Here is a 19,816-nt window from a genome sequence, read left to right as displayed (position 1 = left end):
AAAAATGTACACACACACACATACAAAGTCCAAAAAAGAAAAGAGATACATATGGTATATAAATTCTTTCTGAAGGGCAATTTTCCAACATGTCAAAAGTCTTAATATATACACCTTCCCAGCAATACTACTTGGAATTCTCAGGAAATAAGCCAAAATAAACAAGATATAAGTATAGATACTTGTTTATAATAGAGAAAAATGTTGAAATAATAAAAGGTAGATACAATTAATTGTAAAGAAACATGATAATGGGATAATAAGCTGTTATTAAAATGTGATGAGAGGGGCTGGGGTTGTAGCTCAGTGGTAGAGCACTTGCCTAATATGTGTGAGGCTCTGAGTTCAATTCTCAGCCCCGCACATAAAATAAATATCTCACTGACACCTAAAAACCTGTTAAAATTTTTTTTCCCCCAATGGGAAAAGAAAACAATCTGATGGGTTAAGTCTACATGTAGTGACACACACAAAAAAAAAAATTGTAAAAAATAGTAAATTGATAATTTTATTTAAAAAAAAAAAAACCCTATCTCACAAATAAGAAGCTTTTTAGGGCCACATTACTAAACCTTTAAAAGATCATATTAATCTAAAGATAAGTAGTATAGAAGGAGAATGGTAGAGGGTAAGGAGGACAGGAGGGAAGAGAGGGAAGGAAAGCTTGGGAAATAGGGTAGAATGGATGAAGTATTAAATGCAGATAGCAGTGAGAAAAATTATTAAAACACAGGAAGCACCTGCCTGTAATCCTAGCAACTGAGGAGGTTGAGGAGGAAGATGGAAAACTTGAGACCAGCCTCAGCAACTGAGTAAGACTCTATGATATGATAAAAAGGCAGCTAAGCATGGTGACACACACCTGTAATCCAAGCTACTCAGGAGGCTGAGGCAAGTGGATCACAAGTTCTAGGCTAGCATGGGCAAATTGGTAAATCCCTGTCTCAAAATAAGAAGGAAAAAAAAAAGTGTGGGGGATGGGTAGGGGACAGAACCCTGGAGGTGTTACCCAGTGGTAGAGAACTTGTCTGGAACGTGGGAGCCCCTGGGTTCAATTCTCAGTACCAAGTTTTTAAAAGGGCAAAATTTAATTAAGCACTTGAATTGTGCCATAAAATTTCCCTCTGGGAGTAGGGAAACGGCCAGGAAATCGAATTTGGGAAGATTCATTTTTCTAGTGTCCACTTCCAAGGCTTATTCTATGAGTATATTGTAAGCAGAATAAGAAAATAGTCAACACCTGGTGCAGCATATGCAATACATTCTGCTCTCTTTCTTTGGCTATAATGTCTTCAGCAGTTTCAGAAAGACTAGTGATGTCAAACCAAGACTCAAAGCTGGAAAAAAAAAATGATCATAAATTAACTTATCACGATTCAATTATATTAACACATGCTTTACAATTTTATATTAATTTGCATATATCAAGCATGGATATTTGTGCACCAACCTCTTAGATGCAATTTTTTAATGTAAAGAATACATTCCAACAAAGAGGAAGTGATTGTATTTTTTCAACCAACAATCAAGAACTGTGATTTGGTAGGAGGCCCGGAGTTCAATCCCGGTACTGAAGGAAAAAAAAAAAAATGCTTGCCTAGCAATGTGAAGCCCTGGGTTTTATTCCCAGCATCACAAAAATAATTAATTAATTTAATTAAGAGCTATGATTTGGGGCTGGGGATGTGGCTCAAGTGGCAGCATGCTCGCCTAGCATTCGTGAGGCACTGGGTTCGATTCTCAGCACCACATAAAAATAAAGATATTGTGTCCATCTAAAACTAAAAAATAAATATTAAAAAAAGAGCTATGTTTGAAAGGGGGGACATTTTTCTAATTTACAAATGTCAACATAATATTATAATAGCTTAAAAATCAAATAAAGAGCCAGGAATGGTGGCATATGCCTGTACCCCAGTAACTCAGTCTGAGACAGGAGTATTACAAGTTTAAGGCCAGTCTCAGCAACTTAGTGAGACCTGTCTCAAAATTAAACAAATAAAAACATCTGGGGATGTTGCAGAATGGTTAATCACTCCTGGGTTAAATCCCCAGTAACCCCCATTCCCAAAAAACAATAAAGATAGATTAAGGTATTATTAGTTTTGTTTGTTTGTTTTTATAGTGGTAGGGATTGAACTCAGGAACTCAAGCCTGCTAGGAAAGCAATAGTCCAAGGAATATAATTTATAAAACATTCTGAATAGTTACAGAATTAACAGTAATGCCAAAACCCATGGCCATGTGATGTATTTCTATAGGTATTTATCTGATCCATTTCAACAAGTTCAACATACATATAACTTCATAATATATCTAACCATACATTTTTAGTTCCACTCATTGTAAAAAAATTACTAAAATGAGTAATTAAGGGCTAGGGATGTGGCTCAAGCGCATCACGCTTGCCTGGCATGTGCCGGGCGCTGGGTTTGATCCTCAACACCACATAAAAATAAAGATATTGTGTCCACCTAAAACTAAAAAATAAATATTAAAAAATGAGTAATTAAGTGTAAACATGCACATATTAATAATCTAAATAATGTTATATTGTTAATATCTAATTTTGAAAAAAACTGCTACTTTCATGTAGTAGTTAGATCAGATTTTTTTCAAACAGATTCCAATTCAGTAGCTCTGCATAGGACCTGAAAAATCTTGTCCTTTAGTAAAAGTTTGCATAGTTATAATAATCAGCCTGACCCTGGGCCAATATTTGGAAATCCGATTTAGAACACATTCTCAAAATAAAACATTATGTAGCTTCCCCAAGATAATATAAGTCAGTTTTTTTCACCTCATTCTGTTGTATTTCCATCTAAAATATTTTTGTCATCTTGTCTCCTCTTCCACTGAGTATACTTTTCCCAAAAACTTTTTATTTCTTTTATGACATAATCTAAATTCAAACAATTTCTAGAATAAAACTGCTAGGTTGAAATCAGGAAATCGGTCTGGGGTTGTGACTCAGTGGCAGAGCACTTGCCTAGCATGTGTGAGGCACTGGGTTCAATTCTCAGCACCACTTATCAATAAGTAAAATAAAGCTTCATTGACAACTAAAACAAAATACTTAAAAAAAAAAAAAAAAAATCAGGAAACCTTTGTTTTAATATTCACTCTGGTGCTAAACTTGTTATGTGCTAATAACAACTTTATGCCTAGACTTTCTTATATGTGAGACAGGGAATATATTTAACCTTTTTATCTCCATGGATTGTTTTGTAAAGATAAAAACAAAACAAGAGTCTTATTATAAAAATATTTGTGTAAGATAGTATTTTTAGTTTTTCTTTAATCGATACAAGTAAGGTTTTTTGTTTTGTTTTGTTCTGTTTTATACTGCTTGGGGAAAAAAACAGAGCCTCACATATGCTGGGCAAGTATAATACCACTAAGCTACTTCACCAGTCCAATGCAAATTCAGTTTTAAATCATCTTTTATCTGCTTTCACATACTTTGTGTCAAAACAGAACACACTTTGAAATACACCACAAAAAAAATATATCACAAAGAACCTGACAAAATAATCATTTAAATTCAGCTACCTAGAAGAAAGGAAATAATTTCAGCTAAGAGAACAGATTTTTGAGATTTGAAAAAAAACAGAAAACAGTTAAATAACAGGCTTACCTACCTTTTCAAGTCATCAAATACATCTGGCAACAAAAAGTTTAGCAATGACCAAAGTTCTGATAAATTGTTTTGTAAGGGAGTACCAGTCAAAAGAAGTTTGTTATCAGCATTGAACCGTTTTAACTCCCTGATTAGACGGCATTTCATATTCTTAATCCTGTGTCCTTCATCTACTATTAAATATTTCCAATAACAATGCTAGAAAATGAATTGAGAAAAAAATTTAAAATAATTATCATACAGTTCTTCCTAAAAACAATTCTCAAAATATAACTTTTCTTAGGACTGGTTGTTTTATTTTTATTAAATATTATATTTGTATTTATTGAAATAATCATGTTTTCCTTTGATCCAGTAATGGGACAAATTAATAGATTACTAAAACCAATACGTCATTCTATTCCTAGAACAGATTTCACTAGATATGAAATAATACTTAAGTCCACCTGCTAGTCCTCATTCGCTTTCTAGTCAAAGTAATCTGTATCTTTTCTAATGTTTTACCAAGTTCTGCTGTTGGATTCCTAAAAACTACTATATTCCTAAAAAATTATCAAAAACTTTCATTAGTTCCACATGGTCAGAAATGTTAAACAGCATTATAATGTTCAGTCTGGAGGCCTATATCTGAAATTAATATTCTTTTTAATCTGACAATGTTCTCAATGTTTCTAAGTTATTGATTTGCTCCTTTCTTCTGAAGTCAATTTTAGCAACTTATATTATCAAAGATATATATTTGTTTTCATAAAGCTGTCATTAAAATTATTTTCTCATTTTTAATATCTGTGCTTTCTCTTTTATCTTATCAGGCAAACTTAAGTTTATCTAATTTATTGTAAAAAAAAAATAGAAATATTAAATATTTCTGGAAATATAAATACATCAAACTAAAATGTTAAGTATCTTTAAAAAATGAGACTGGCAAATTGGGGATAGAGTATGAAATAAGGATCTTTTACATTGAACTTTATACAATACACTCCTAACAGAATAAAAAAATTATACTATTGTTACTCTTTAAATAAAATCACTTGAAAGGGACTTATTCTCCTAGCAAATTTTTGGCAATCCTTAATTTTCTCTCACTACAAGACACCTATCTGAAACACCCTTTATAAATGAGTAAGTGAAAAACTAAGGAAATAAATGTTAAGGAACCTGGAAAACTAATTAGTCAGGTCTGAAACTTCTCTTGTCACACACCAAACAGGAGCCTCAGAACACCACTCCCATTTGAAATTGACAAGGAAACTTAACTTTTCAATATGGGCTGGATAGGGAGAGGAAATTAATTAGAAAAGGTTTCATATTACATTATTGTGAACAAGAGTTACGAAAGAGAATGTATAGTATGTTACTAGGTATAAATTATTCCTATAAGTTATCAGTAGAATAGAAATAAAATTCTCAGGTAGAATTTCAGGTACTCTTTATCTTTTCATATTCTACTTTTTTTTTACAAGTAGTTAACTTTTACTGTGAAAAAATAGTTATGATACTTTTTATTGCTGCAAATATTCATAAACTTTGTTAAACTTGTTAGCTAAGACCTCTGCAAATCACATTCCAAAGTTCCACCCACACATATAATATCTGACACATACTGATCATTGATTATGGAAGCCATTATGCTCCATTTATGACTTGATGTCATTACTTAAGTTACTTTCTTTATTTCACAAGAAAACTTAAAAAGACTTGACTCAGCAAGAACATTACATGATCAGGGAAAAAGCAAAACAACAAAGGATCATGTATGAAATAAATGAAGTAGCAAGTAATTTTCTAACTGCATTGTAATAATATGAATATTAATAAGTGAGTAGCTATGATATCAAGAGATACAGAGATGGAAATGTTACCGACAGTCCCATAAAAAAACTTGTCTTCAAATATTCTATTCTTATTTGATTAAAACAAGTTGGATTGATAAATTCCATATACTCAAAAGCACGTGCTACTGGGGGGCTAGGGTTGTGGCTCAGTGGTAGAGCACTTGCCTAGCAGGCGTGAGGTGCTGGGTTCTATCCCTGGCATCATATTAAAAAAAAAAAACAATAACAAAAAAAGCTTCCTTAAAAAAAAAGAAAAAGTACATATTACAAACATATCTGTAGTATATTCAAATTATGTATGACTAATACACTTAAAGTGATAATTATGGCCAAAGTTTAAAATGCTGTAAGATTTAATTTTGCTAAGAAATACCACATTTTATCCCAATCTTTAATATGAGCCTCCAGAACAATACCCTCGATTAATTTCACCAAAAAAAATTTAAACAAATGCCACTGAATCGTAAGTGGTATGAATTAAATAGTTACAGATCATAAAGAAACCAGTGAAGACCACCTGTACCTGTAATGCATTTCGGTCTCTCATGGCTATTTCAAATGATGTAATTACCACAGGATGAATCTGCAGTGTCCCTTTCCTTTTGTGAATATTCCTTACCAATTTTTGACGTTCTTCCTGAGTTCCATGATATAACATTGTCGGAATCTAAAAGATTTTATATCAATTTGGAACAAAATTTAAGTATTAATTATTTGAAAAGCATGAAATATAAATAAACAAAATAAAGATATTGTGTCCATCTACAACTAAAAAAGAAATTTAAAAAAAGGGGGGGAAACATATTCTTCTCATAAGGTAAGAATGTGAATAAAACAATTTGTATGTGGCAAATGCCAGATAAGAACAAACAAAATTTTTAAAAAATTCTACCTAGGTCTATATAAGGGGAATCAAATCATGCAATCTAGAGAACTCTTTACAGGTACATTTTAGGCAAGATGTCTAAGATTGCCAGTACCAACTCTTCTATATAAACTTTAAGAATGACATCGCTCAGATTGAAAAAGTCAAATCAAATGCAATGCTCATACAGAAACCAGTATTATTGTAGGAGCTCTATAATTCCTGCAATAACACATGTGAAATAATATATTTAATATAAGGGAATATGTCTTACTTCTGGTGTAAACCTTTTGAATTCGGCCATCCAGTTAGGAAGTGTAGACAAAGGGCCACAAACAAGAAAAGGTCCAGGCACTCCTCTCTGAATCATCAATGCAATTGTAGCAATGCACTGAACTGTCTTTCCAAGGCCCATTTCATCTGCTAAAATGCCATTAATTCCATTTTCCCAAAGCATCTAGACAAAAGAATATACACTGAATTTAAATTGTGATAAAAACATCTACTGAATTATTAAAGGTTTATTTCTTTTGTACAAGTATACTCAATGGCAATTATGATGTGACTGACATACTAATGCCATAAATTATAATAACACTTGTGGGATGACTTTTATCAAAGCCATTATAAAGTGCCAGAATTCTAACTATATTAAAAATGACAACTTGGGCTGGGGCTGTACCTCAGTGGCAGAGTGCTTGCTTAGCATGTGTGAGGCACTGGGTTGGATCCTCAGCACCACATAATAAATAAAACAAAGGAATTCTGTCATCTACACCTACAAAAAAAATTTAACAACAGCAACAACAACAAAAAAGAAAACTCATTACCCTAAGCCATTCCATGCCTTCCACTTGGTACCATCGCATCACTCCTCCTGTGAAGTACTTTGGTTGTTGAAAGGGCACTGGCTGTCCATTACATTTCCGAACTGGGTCAAAAAAGAATTTAGCATTCTGCCTAACTGTCTGAGACAATCTATCTTTAATCATACTATTTGAATCTTTATTTTTCTGAAGATCTTCTACACAGAGATTAGCAGAGGAGGAACTTTCATCCTGCAAAGAAAAAAAAGTTTAATTATAAGTCTGACACAAAATGCTACTATATTCCTCACCTCGTGTATCCAAAAAACATTATCAAAATGTACCTCTTCCTATATTCATTAGGTAAGAAGAACAAAGATCATTGGTTAAGTGCCCTTGGGTTCAATCCCAGGTACAAAAAAAGGGGAAAAGTCTTAGAAATGATGCTGAAACAACTGTATATTTAAGTGGAAAAATATTAAACTCAAATGTCATTATTCCACACAAATCTATTTGTGATAAAATCACAGGTATAAATATAAAATGAAAAGAATTATCTTGATAACCTTGTGACAGTTATATATCCCTTGAACAAGACAAAGACGGAACAACAAAAAGAAAAGATAAATCCAACAATTACAAAAACTATCATTAGTAAATAGGAAAACAAGTTAAAAACAACAAAAGGTATCATTTCAGATCCATAGAATGGTTAAAATTAAAAATGACTGACAACATCAAATGCTAGCAATAATGTGAAGTAGAATTCCCCAATATTGCTGTCCAAAGAGTAAAATGTATGTTTGTCTATATATAAGAATTGTGGGATGGGCTGGGGATATGGCTCAAGCGGTATCGCGCTCGCCTGGCATGCGTGCGGCCCGGGTTCGATCCTCAGCACCACATACCAACAAAGATGTTATGTCCGACGAAAACTAAAAATTAAATAAATATTAAAAAAAAAAAAAAAAAAGAAAAAAAGAATTGTGGGGCTTGATTGTAGCTCAGTGGTAGAACACTTGCCTAGCACATGTAAGGCATTGGGTTCGATCCTCAGCATCATATAAAAATAAATAAAATAAAGGTATTATGTCCAACTATAATTAAAAAAAAAAAATATATATATATATATAAAAAACAACTTAAGAGAGGGGCTGGGGCTCAGTGGTAGTGCACTTGTCCAGATCACAAGTTCAAAACCAGCCTCAGCAACATACCAATACCCAAAGCAATTTAGTGAGATCCTTTCTCAAAATAAAAAGGGATGTGGGTGTTGCTCAGTGGTAAAGTGCCAGTGGGTGCAATCCTTGGTACCAAAAATTAAATAAAGTACCTCTCATTTCATAATCATGACATGAATTTTTCCAGTGGCCTATTAAACTGAAGTATAAATTAATCACTTGAAGTTTATATCCATTGGTAAATATTTTCATGTTAATTATTTTGCTTCTGCTTCCCTATGCAAACATGTAACTATTAGGGCTTAAGTTAGGGAATACTCAAGATTAAAAAGGAACCTCATGGGGCTGGGGTTGTGGCTCAAGTGGTAGCGTGCTGGCCTGGCACGCGTGAGGCACTGGGTTCGATCCTCAGCACCACATAAAAATAAAGATATTGTGTCCACCTAAAACAAAACGATAGTGGCAGATAGGTGGGATGTAGGAACAGAAATCTAGCCTTCCCAAACAGAACTAGAGAAAATCTTTAAGGTCAGAAACAAGATAAAGGCATCCCCCACAGCTTCTACCTGATGACCCACCTATAAATCCACATATTTATAGGTACCTGTATCATTGCTAGATTCAAAAGTTTAAGGCATTATTATTGCTAGATGCATTCATTGATACTGATACATCAAAGAACACGTTATGAACACCTGAAGTTGAAATGTAAGAAAGATAAAAAAAAAAAAAGTAAATGGATTTTTTTAAAGCAGAGAAATGGAATGAATGGTGAGAAAAATGTCCAGTGGTGACTAAAAGAAAAGGGGATGAGCCAGGCATGGTGGTGCATGCCCATAATCCCAACAACTCAGGAGGCTGACGCAGGAGAATCAAAAGTTCAAGGCCAGTCTCAGCAACTTAGCAAGGCCCTCAGCTACTTGGCAAAACACTGTCTCAAGACAAAATTAATTTTTATTATGGACACCTTACCTCTTTCTCTTTTTTATTTTTTTTAGCCACAGATAGAATTTCCTGGAAGATTGAAAAACCAAAAATAAATTAGTAATATTTGCACATTTTTTCATTTATTTATTGAACCAACATTTATTTTGTGCTAATCTTATGCAGATAAGGCACTCAAGGTAATTTACTAAAATACAGAATCTCAAACTGGTGGTCATAAGGCAGAATTAAGCCATTTTTTTGGCTCAGAACTCTCATAATATTCAAAATTGTCAACACTTTAATTTTTTTTTTTAAACAAAGAGACTCAGTACAATTTCACACACATCAACTATCGTCTATTCAGCAAATGATAACCTGCAGACCAACTCTAGCTGGCAGCCAATTACTGTAAATACAGTTTAGATGAGCTTGATGTGGCAAGGCACACCTATAATCCCAGCTACTCAGGAGACCAAGGAGGAGGATCACAAGTTTGCCAACTTAGCAAGACCCTGCCTCAAATAAAATGAAAAAGAATAAAGACTGAGGATGTGGATTAGAAGTAAAGCACCCCTGGTGCCGCAATACCTCTCAAGGGGCTTTAAAAAAAAATTTTTTTAGAGGAAACAAAGTTAGACTCATTTGTTTAGAGTATATCTATGGCTGTTTGCAGGATATACTAGCAAGAGTTCAGATTTCAGTAGTTAACCACAAAACTATTCAAAAGTTAAAAATATTATCTTACTATTTACGCAAAGTTTGTCCAATCCTACTCCAATCTACTTTGGGCATTTCTGTGGATAGACATCTGAGTTTACAAGACTAGTTAAAAATCAAAGATGAATACTCTAAAAATACAGAATAAACTTCTAATTTTGAATGACAGTCATGTACTATCTACCAGACAATACATTATGGCCACCTGGTGACCTAACACAGCATTGTTATACCAAATTATTTTAAAAAGTTGTCATGAGGCTTAATCATTAAAGTACATTTCAAGCAGAAAAGTATGAGAAGAACATGTACCAAAGACACAGGGAATTAAATACTTTCAAGAAACTTTAAGCAAATATCAAATTTAAGATGCACAGGAGAATGACAGAATGTCAGTAAGTGGCAGACACACATGTATACATGTGTGTCATATAGGCATAAGTACAGATATTTCTACTACAAGGATGCAAGGATTTAATATAGTTAACTGAAAGAAGTGTTGTCCTTTAAATAAACTGAGACTTTTAGAGAGTAATCTGGGAAAAAATTAAAACATAAACACCATTTATGATGTATTCTTATCGTAAATCAAACTTTTTGACCTATCAGTTCACAGGAAATACAAGGGATACAGAAATTATGAGGATACAATAAGCAAAAATCCAGAAATTGGAAATCATACAGAATACTTTTTAATCTCAAATTTAAAAAACATTAAAAAATAAAAAAGAATTAGCTGGGGATGTAGCTCAGAGGTAGAGCACTTGCCTACATGTACAAGGTCATCGGCTCAATTTCCACTACAGGTAAACTAATAAGCAAAAACAAAAAAGTAATTTGCAATTGAAAAAAGCCAACAGAGCTGGTGCAGTGGAGGACACCCATAATCCCAGCTGCTTGGGAGGCCGAGACATGAGAATGGCAAGTTCAAAGCCAGCCTCAGGAACTTAGCAAGACCCTGTCTCCAAATAATAAATATTAAAAAAATTCTCTCTCTCCTCTTTTTAAAAAAAAAGGGGGGAGGTGGGGGGGGGGGGCAAGGGATGTGACCCAGTAGTTAAGCATCCCTAGGCTCAATCCCCAGAACAAATTTAAAAAAAAAGCCAAGTAGCCAGGCATAGTGACAGTGACACATGCCTCTAATCCCAGTTAGGAGGCTGAAACAGGAGAATCCCAAGTTCAAGGCCAGCCTGGGCCACTAAGCTAGATCTGTTCAAAATAAACAAAGAAGAACAGTGGATACAGCTCATTGGTAGCTGAGTTTATATATCCTATGTTTAGTGTTGATTTTAAAATACTATAAATATTAACCAACTTCTTTACATAAACACCTGAAAGCAATGGAATATTTAAAACAAATTGAAAAGCTAAATAGTAATTCTTACAGCATTAAAGTGGTTCAAAATCTATAACAGGTTTTACTCAACATCAAATATTGTTTATTCCCCCCTTTTATCTTTACCTCTTTTGTCATGACCTCTGAAATATTATATGATTCTTCTTCTCTTCCTCTTTTCTTTTTCGTGGCTATAAAAAAAATCATTTTACTTTATTTTATAAGAATTAAAACAAATACAAACCCACATTCTTCCAAACTAGAATAAGGAAATTTACCTGCATTCTCTCCACTTCCACCAACTAAATTTTTACCCTATAAAACAAGGATTTAGAATATTACTTTTACTTAAGGTCATTTATGGTATTACATATTAAATGGCAATAACTAACTTTAGAGAAATGGTTCTTGCAGCTGAACCTCACCCAGAATTATCCACTATCACACTTACCTAATCTTCTGCATTTCCCTACCATAACTTTCTCATGATCATCTCTCTCTCTGCTTCCTCCCAATTGTTCTACTCATTCTTTTTCCCACTTAAGAAGATAAAATTCAGGGGCTGGAGTTGTGGCTCAGAGGTAGAGAGCTTGCCTCACATGAGACCCTAGGTTCGATCCTCAGCACCACATAAAAATAAATAGGTGAAATAAAGGCATTGTGACTAACTAAAAATATATACATATTAAAAAATATAAAATTCAAAATTAAACATAGGAGACATTTTTATTTTGAAATATAATTTAAAAAAAAACTAGGGATGTAGTTCAGGGGTTCAATCCCCAGTTATGGGTAGGGAGGGGGTGGAGAATACTTTTTCAAGAAAAAATGAGGGCTGGGGCTGTAGCTCAGGGCAGAGTGCTTGCCTAGCATGTGTGAGGCACTGGGTTCAAGTCTCAGCCCCACATAACATAAAGGTACTATGTCCATCTACAAAAAAAAAAAAAAAAAAGAATAAATGAACATGTATAAGAAATCGAAATAAAATTTTAAAAAGATACCAAAAGGGTGCTCAGGGATAGAGTGCTTGCCTCATATATGTGAGGCACTGGGTTCGATTCCCAACACCACATATAAATAAGCAAAAAAATAAAGGTCCATTAAGAACTAAAAAAATGCATTTTTAAAAAAAAAATACTAAAAGGAACAATGAGAGCAGGTAGAACCTAATGACTGATACCTTTAGAACAAAATGAGGGGCGTTGATTTAAAAAAAAAAAAAAAACTCTAGGATAAAAAATTAGCTGGCTCAAAGTATTGATATTAATGATGTATTGATATTAATGGGTAAGAGTAGAGAGTAAATGGCTCAGCCAGTAAAATAATCTTATAAACAAATGTTCTTTAGAAACCAAAGATGCAACTCCAGAATTAATAATGAGTCAAATATTAGCTTTGAATAACTGGATTTGTTGCAAAAGAATCTGCAAAATTATAGTTACCGGGTACTTAAACATCACCACTAACAAGTCTGTGACTCAAATAATTGGCCTTAAAAGATATCCTACCTATTTGGCCTACCAGCATTTTCATATTTCCTAATAAAGATGGTTAGTATAGAAGCTAAGTGTAAATTTTAAAACTAATCTTGGGTTCAAATCCTAGCATTACTTATTAGATTATGTTATCTTCAGCAAGCTATAAAACTGTTACCACAGTAGTTATGTTTTATAGTCTCTAGGAAAATAATGAACCACTGTTCCTGAAAAAAAAAAAAACACGTTTAGGTTTCTATTAAACACTGCTTACAACATTTTCATCAATCAATTAATATATGTTTAATATGTTTCTATTTAAAGATACTTGATATAATTGAGACTAAGGGCTAATAGCACTATAACTCATGTTTAAATGAAGGTTATTTAACAGACTATTGTCTCCAAAAGGCATACTACAGCCTTCTTAAGAAAAACTAGCTAACACTTCATTAAAAAAAACTAGCTAAAACTTCAGCACAATGATTTGAGCCATTTTAAACAGGAAAATCATCAATAAGAACATAAAAATGATGACTCCTAATAGAGCAAGAAAAGGACATGTTTACCATATGAAACCTAAAACAAGGTAAACCTTGTATTTGGACTCAGCTGACTAGAGGACTCAAATTTTTTGTTCCTGTGCACATGAGCATGTCTGTGAATGACCACAAAAGCACCAAGAATATTGATTTTGGGGTTACAAATATATTTTAGCAGGTAGGCAAATTCAGATACAGAATCTATTAATGAGGACTAACAGTGTATCTCCTAGTATGTTTCTGTATATGTAAAATGGAATAATAGTGTCTCTACTTAATAAAGCTGTCCTGAGAATTAAATAAAATACAGAATGCCTGACACAAAGTAAGTTCTTAACAAATATAAACTTCATCATTTCTCTTCCACTGGTTCATTATGGGTTTCAAAAGAACTGACCACAAGCTGGGCATGGTGGCAAACACCTGTAATCCCAGCGCCTCAGGAGGCTCAGGCAGGATGATAGATGGCCAAGTTCAAAGCCAGACTTAGCAAAAGCAAGACACAAAGCAACTCAGTTGTCGACTGCCCCTGAGTTCAATCCCCAGAAACATGCCCTCCAAAAAGAACCGAACACTTATAAAATATCTTGAAGGACAATATTTATAGATTCTTTTCAAGTGAATCACAAATTCTGTCATGATGAAAAACAGTCCACAGTATAAGAAAATAAAAGTGTCATAAATCTGGCTCTTCTTCCATTTCTTAAAAACTGAGAAACAGGGGCTGGGGTTGTGGCTCAGAGGTAGAGCACTTGCCTAGCATGTGCGAGGCCCTGGGTTCAATCCTCAGTACCACATAAAAATAAATAAATAAAATAAAGGTATTATGTCCAACTACAACTAAAAAAAAAACCCTGAGAAACAGGAGCTAGGACTGTAGTTCAGTGGTAGAGCACTTGCCTAGCATTTGTGAGGTACTGGATTTGATCCTCAGCACCACATATAAGTAAATAAATAATAAAGGTATTGCATCCATCTCCAACTTAAAAAAAAAAATGAAGAACAGATTGACAATGTTTCTATACAACTTGTAACAAAGGTAGGTGGTTAACAAAGTTATAATTAAATAGATGTTCAAAGAAGTCAAGAAGACAAAAGAATTTCTTCAATATTTAAGATAATATGTAAAAACTAGTTGGACACAGTGGCAGACGACTATAATCCCAGCAACTAAAGAGGCTAAGACAGGAGGAGCTCAAGTTTGAGGCCTCAGCAACTTGGCAAGACCCTATCTCAAAAAAAAGCTAGGGATGTGGCTCAGCAGTAAAATGCCACTAGGTTTCATTCTCTAGTATGTATCTCTGTATGTATGAATGTATACATTCTGAGGGCTAGAGGTATAATTCAATGGCAGTGTGTGCTTATTAGCATATGTAAAGCTATGCTTATTAGCATATGTTCAATCCCGAGCACTTAAAAAAAATCTGGCTTGCCTTATTACCTTTGCAACTTTTAAAGATTCCTTTTTTCTCTCCAATTTTTCTTTCTTCTTCTGTTCCTGTAAGATAATTTCTTCTTAATATCACAGATGGGAAATGCAACATAGGAAACCTTCATCTCCAACTCTCAAATAACTTGTTTACAATTAAAAAAAACTATAATAATTAAAAAAACAGAAAATTTTGTGCTTTTAAGACTTCATGGAATAACAAGAAACAGATTTACCCTACTGCCATGAACAACTAAAATCCAGATAAAATTTATCATGCAACAGTTTTCAAAAGAACAGTGAACACTAAGAAAAGGAAAACAAATGATGTGAACTTTCTGACTGCCTTATTTACTACCTGAAAGCAAGCAATTTCCAAAAGCAAAATAACAGAGGGAAAATACAAATAGAACCCAAGTCTCTGAGTTGAAACAATTCAAAACAGATACGCTAGCATTTCCAGAATCAAGTATCAGAGAGGGCAGAGCTGCACTAAGCTATGTCTCTCTTGAAGTCTTCAGACTTACTACTGCTAAGTGCATGAATGTAAGGAAACCAAAACCAGGGAAACAGCTACCAGAAATAAGTAGGTAGAACAATCTTGCTCTCTGTATGACAAGGGGTCAAGAATAAGGAAGAGTTTGCTTTTGTTCAGGCAAAGTAGAAAGTCCTAAAATATAAGCATCAAATAAAGTATTCAGAAGGGAAATAAATCTATTTCTATACTAAAAGCTGTTCCAGATGTACCTTAAATTTAAAAGACAAAAAAGAATTCAAACCATCTCCAAGAGTTGGTTAAACTGTATTTGTCTTATAAGGTACTTGGTTTTGTGGGGTTTTTGTGTGTTGTGTTTTATCTTAACATATCAAAATTTTAAAAGGGTTTCAGACAAACAAAAAAGAATTTTGCAAATAAAACAAAATCTCAACTAGTGTTAAATGTGGATAATGGGGACATGGCATTTACTGTATCCTCTAATGTGTTTAAGTTCTGACATCCTACATTTTTGTGGGAAGACAAATACAATATACCTATCACATGATAAGTGCAATGCAAAGAACACAAGAAGGTAAAGGAAATCAAGAGTCAGTAACTAGATTGTCTGGCCTCACAGCAATAAGGCCCTGAGTTCAATCCCCAGCACCATTAAAAAAAGAAAAAAAGAAAAAGAAAAAGATTGTCTGGGAAGAGTCTCATTGAGAAAACATTAAAGACAAGTTGATGAAGATGAAGTAAGCCAAGCAATCTATGGGAAAAGGGTTTCATGCAGAAAACGCCAATGGAAAGACTCAAAGGCAAGAAGAAACACATTTGGAAGAAGGTCTAAAAGGTAATGGGGTTGAGGCAGAAGTCAAATTGCTTACAGTTTTATACTTTATATAAGAAACAAAAAGCTAGGCGGCAATGAACAAAATATCTTTAAAACACTTCAAGAAAAAATAACACTAAAGAAAAAACAGCTGAACTCCATGGAGCACACCTGGAATCTCAATGGCTAGAGAGGCTGAAACAGAAGGATCTCGAGTCCAAAGCCAATCAGCAAAAGTGAGGTGCTAAGCAACTCAGTGAAACACTGTCTCTAAATAAAATACAAAATAGGGCTGGGGTCACTCAGTGGTTGAGTACCCCAGATTTCAATCATCAGTGTCCAAAAAGAAAAAATAAATTCTTTACCCAGTAAGAATGTCTTTTAAAAACCAAGACTGGAGTGCTGGGGTTGTGGCTTAGTGACAGAGCACTTGCCTGACATGCATGAAGCACTGAGTTCCATCCTCCACACCACATATAAATAAAAAAATAAAAAATAAATAAAGGTACATCAACACTAACATATATTAAAAAAAAAAAAACAAGACTTGGGGCTAGGGATATAGCTTACTTGGTAGAGTGCTTGCCTTAAATGCACAAGGCCCCCGGTTCAATCTCTAGCACCAGAAAAAAAACACACACACACACACACACACACACACACACACACACACACACACACAAATAAAAACAAGACTTTCAGACAGATGAAAACTAAAATAAAATATCACCAACAGAAAGTGCACATGAATCTATATTAGAAAACAGATCAGTGAATATTTGAGGGTGAAAGATGAGGGGGATACAACTATGAGGATACTACTAATGGTGTCAATGTGTAAATCCAGCTACTTGGGAGATTAAGACAGAAGGATCACAAGTATGAGCTTGGGCAACTTAGTGAGTCCCCATCACAAAATAAAAAAATAAAAGAGCTGAGGAGATATCTCAGAGGTAGATAATCCCTGGGTTCAGTCCCCAAAATTGCAAGTGGTACAATACATGCCTAGTATAGTCAAGACCCTGGGTTCAATCCCCAGTACCACAGAGAAAAAAATATGGTATATTAAAAATAAAATGCTGGGACTGAGGAAGTAGCTCAATGGTAGGACACTTGCCTAGCATGTGAAAGAGGTCTTGGGTTCCACAACACTGCAACGTGGGGGGGGGGGGGGAGGACTTATAAAACACATCATGAATAAATCTTAAAAAGTATGCTAAGCAGGGGAGGGGGGAAAAAAGGGTATACACCTGTAAGAATGTTGATTGGGGGAAAAAAACAGCCAATTTCTTCCACACTTTCATCCAACAATCAACAAAACTTCTTTGAACAAATGTGTAGGTTTTTATTTCTACACACCAAGTAATCAATTATTCTGCAACTGCTAAATATCCTTTAATTCAATTCTGATGCTCTTTGCCTAGAGATTGTATCAGATCCCCAGGGTTGCAGGCTTAGTCCCTAAGACTGCTTCCCTTCCTATATCTCAAGTCCCAGGTTGTTTGACTTCACTACAAATTCAGATTCCCATAATCCCTTCCCTAGGCTCAATTAACTTGCTACAGAAGCTCACAGAACTCAGGGAAACATTTACTTTACTGAAGCTTACTAATTTATTATAAAAAATATTACAAAAGATAGGGATGAGATCTGATAGAGATAGAAAAGGAAATGACCAAGAAGAGGCCCAGAGTTTTTATACCCTCTCAAGGGACACTACCTTCAAAGAATCTCCATGTGTTCCTATCCTTTTGGGGTTTTATGAAAGATTCATTATGTAAACATAAATGATTAAATCCCTGACCACTGGCAAACAACTTAACCTTCAGCTTTGTACCCTCCAGGAGGTAAATTCAAAGTCCCAACTCTCAGGTCTTTCTGGTGTCCAGCCCCCATTGAGAAGCTACCTAACAGAGGCCAAGCCCTCAATTAACTAATTAGCATGTAAAAAGACACATTACTTTGGAAATTCCAAGGATTTTAGGAGCTGAATGCTAGGAAACAGGAATGAAAGGAAATATAGGTATCACGTATCACAAAACCATTCCATTTATATAACATTCTAGAAAAGCATTACTAACCTATAGTGACAGAAAGCAAACTGGTGATTCATAGGATTCACTGATGTCACAAAAGATTTTTGTGGAATCAAAATGTACATTATTTTTTAAAAATATATACATTTTTAGGTTGTTGATGGACCTTTATTTATTTGTTTATTTATATGCATGCAGTGCTGAGAATGGAACCCAGTGCCTCATGCATGCCAGGCAAGTGCACTTCGGCCCCGCCCCGGCACCAACCCCAATGTTATATCTTGATTGGTCAAAGTTTGTCAAACCATAAATTTGTGATCTGTGCATTTTAATGTATATAATTTATAAATCAATACAAGCTATTTTAACAATCTTAAAGCTGCTGGCTAAAAATTATATATACATACCTCTAACTGCTGCTGCTCCATTTTAGTCAACAAGAATTTGGAGTAGATATTACTTTTTTCAAGCAAATGTTGAAGTCTACGGTAGCGAATTTCTGTGGACTCTCTGTCCCACGACATGCGAGCCTATCCAAAGAGAAAATTTCCATATTTACCAAATTTTACTTTTTTTTTTTGCATAAGGTTTAATACAGGCTACACAAACACTGTGTTTAAGAAATTTCCTGAAAGTAATGGGGAAATAAAAGATTCTCACAAGATTTATTAGACGCAGCTTGTTTTTCAAACTAAAAACTAAAAAAAGATTCTTAGATTCAACAATTTGATAAAGATTAGATATCAAAATATTAAAATTTCAGATAATAGACACAGGATTTCTGACATGTACCAAGTTGAAGGCCCATTGAAAAAATATTTGAAAGTTAGAAAATAAGCAAGTAATTCAAGTTGGATTTAAGTTTTTGGATTTTTTTGAGATGGGATCTTGTACTCTTGGGCTAAAGCAATCCTTCTGACTTGGCCTTGTATAGTTCAGTAGTATGTTAACTTCTGTAAAGATAGTAAATACTTTAGTATTTGAGCACCACATGGTCTCTACTACAAATATACTCAACTCTGCATTTGTAACATAAAAGGAGTCATAGGTAATATTTTAAACAAAAGGGCACTTGTTGTTTCCTAGTAAAACTCATAGTTTATCAACAAAGACAGACACTGAAGCAGCTTCAAAAAAATTACATAAAGCTACTGGGCAGAACACAGTAAATCTGATTTATACTATAGGTGAGATGACATCACTTAAAAGATATATTGCTTAGTACTACACTATTAGATAGAAATCATGAAAAATTCAAACTACTAAAAATAAGACAGGCCAACTTTCAGGAAAACAGATGACATCTGAATTATCTGAAGGATAGATACATGAAAGCAGAACTCAAGAATTTCACCAACTACAATAGAAGTTCTTGCAATTTAGCAATACTAGCCTTAGCAATTGCACTAAGAATTATACTTAAGTAACTTTACAATTAAAGGGACTTCAGGTTCGGTACTACACACCTCTAATCTTAATACAGTCTAAAAAAACTCTTGACAAAGTTATTTACTGTCTAATGGAAGATTTTTAACACTGTTTTTTCAACTAAACCAAGTCACCTACTGTTCAATCAGTATGAATGACAAAACAAACAAAAAGCCAACTGAAAAAAACCCTAAATACGCCCTTTCCCCATAACTGGTGGTTTTAAGTTAAAGGACAGCAGCCCAGAGTTTAAAACTGGTTTGAAATAGGGAAAGGGCTGAGAGTA

At 34.0% G+C, this 19,816-nt stretch overlaps 1 protein-coding gene across 2 annotated transcripts in view; it reads right to left on the bottom strand.

Annotated features, from left to right (window-relative positions):
- The window catches only part of Hells (helicase, lymphoid specific), a 50,034-nt gene that overhangs the window by 25,955 nt on the left and 4,263 nt on the right, over positions 1–19,816 (bottom strand). For both annotated transcript variants that reach the window (XM_058581098.1, XM_046450197.2), the window contains exons 3-12: positions 18,510–18,632; positions 14,769–14,825; positions 11,589–11,625; positions 11,437–11,501; positions 9,303–9,344; positions 7,174–7,401; positions 6,618–6,800; positions 6,002–6,145; positions 3,642–3,838; positions 1,241–1,337 (exon numbers count right to left, since the gene is read on the bottom strand). In XM_058581098.1, the coding sequence (XP_058437081.1) occupies positions 1,241–1,337; positions 3,642–3,838; positions 6,002–6,145; positions 6,618–6,800; positions 7,174–7,401; positions 9,303–9,344; positions 11,437–11,501; positions 11,589–11,625; positions 14,769–14,825; positions 18,510–18,632 (1,173 nt within the window). The remainder of the gene's footprint in view (positions 1–1,240; positions 1,338–3,641; positions 3,839–6,001; positions 6,146–6,617; positions 6,801–7,173; positions 7,402–9,302; positions 9,345–11,436; positions 11,502–11,588; positions 11,626–14,768; positions 14,826–18,509; positions 18,633–19,816) is intronic.

The sequence above is a fragment of the Marmota monax genome, unplaced genomic scaffold (assembly GCF_021218885.2).
Source record: "Marmota monax isolate L192 unplaced genomic scaffold, Marmota_monax_Labrador192_F-V1.1 WCK01_AAM20220418_F8-fsc00004, whole genome shotgun sequence".
Taxonomy (NCBI): Eukaryota; Metazoa; Chordata; class Mammalia; order Rodentia; family Sciuridae; genus Marmota; species Marmota monax.
This window is presented reverse-complemented; position numbering and strand designations above follow the sequence as displayed.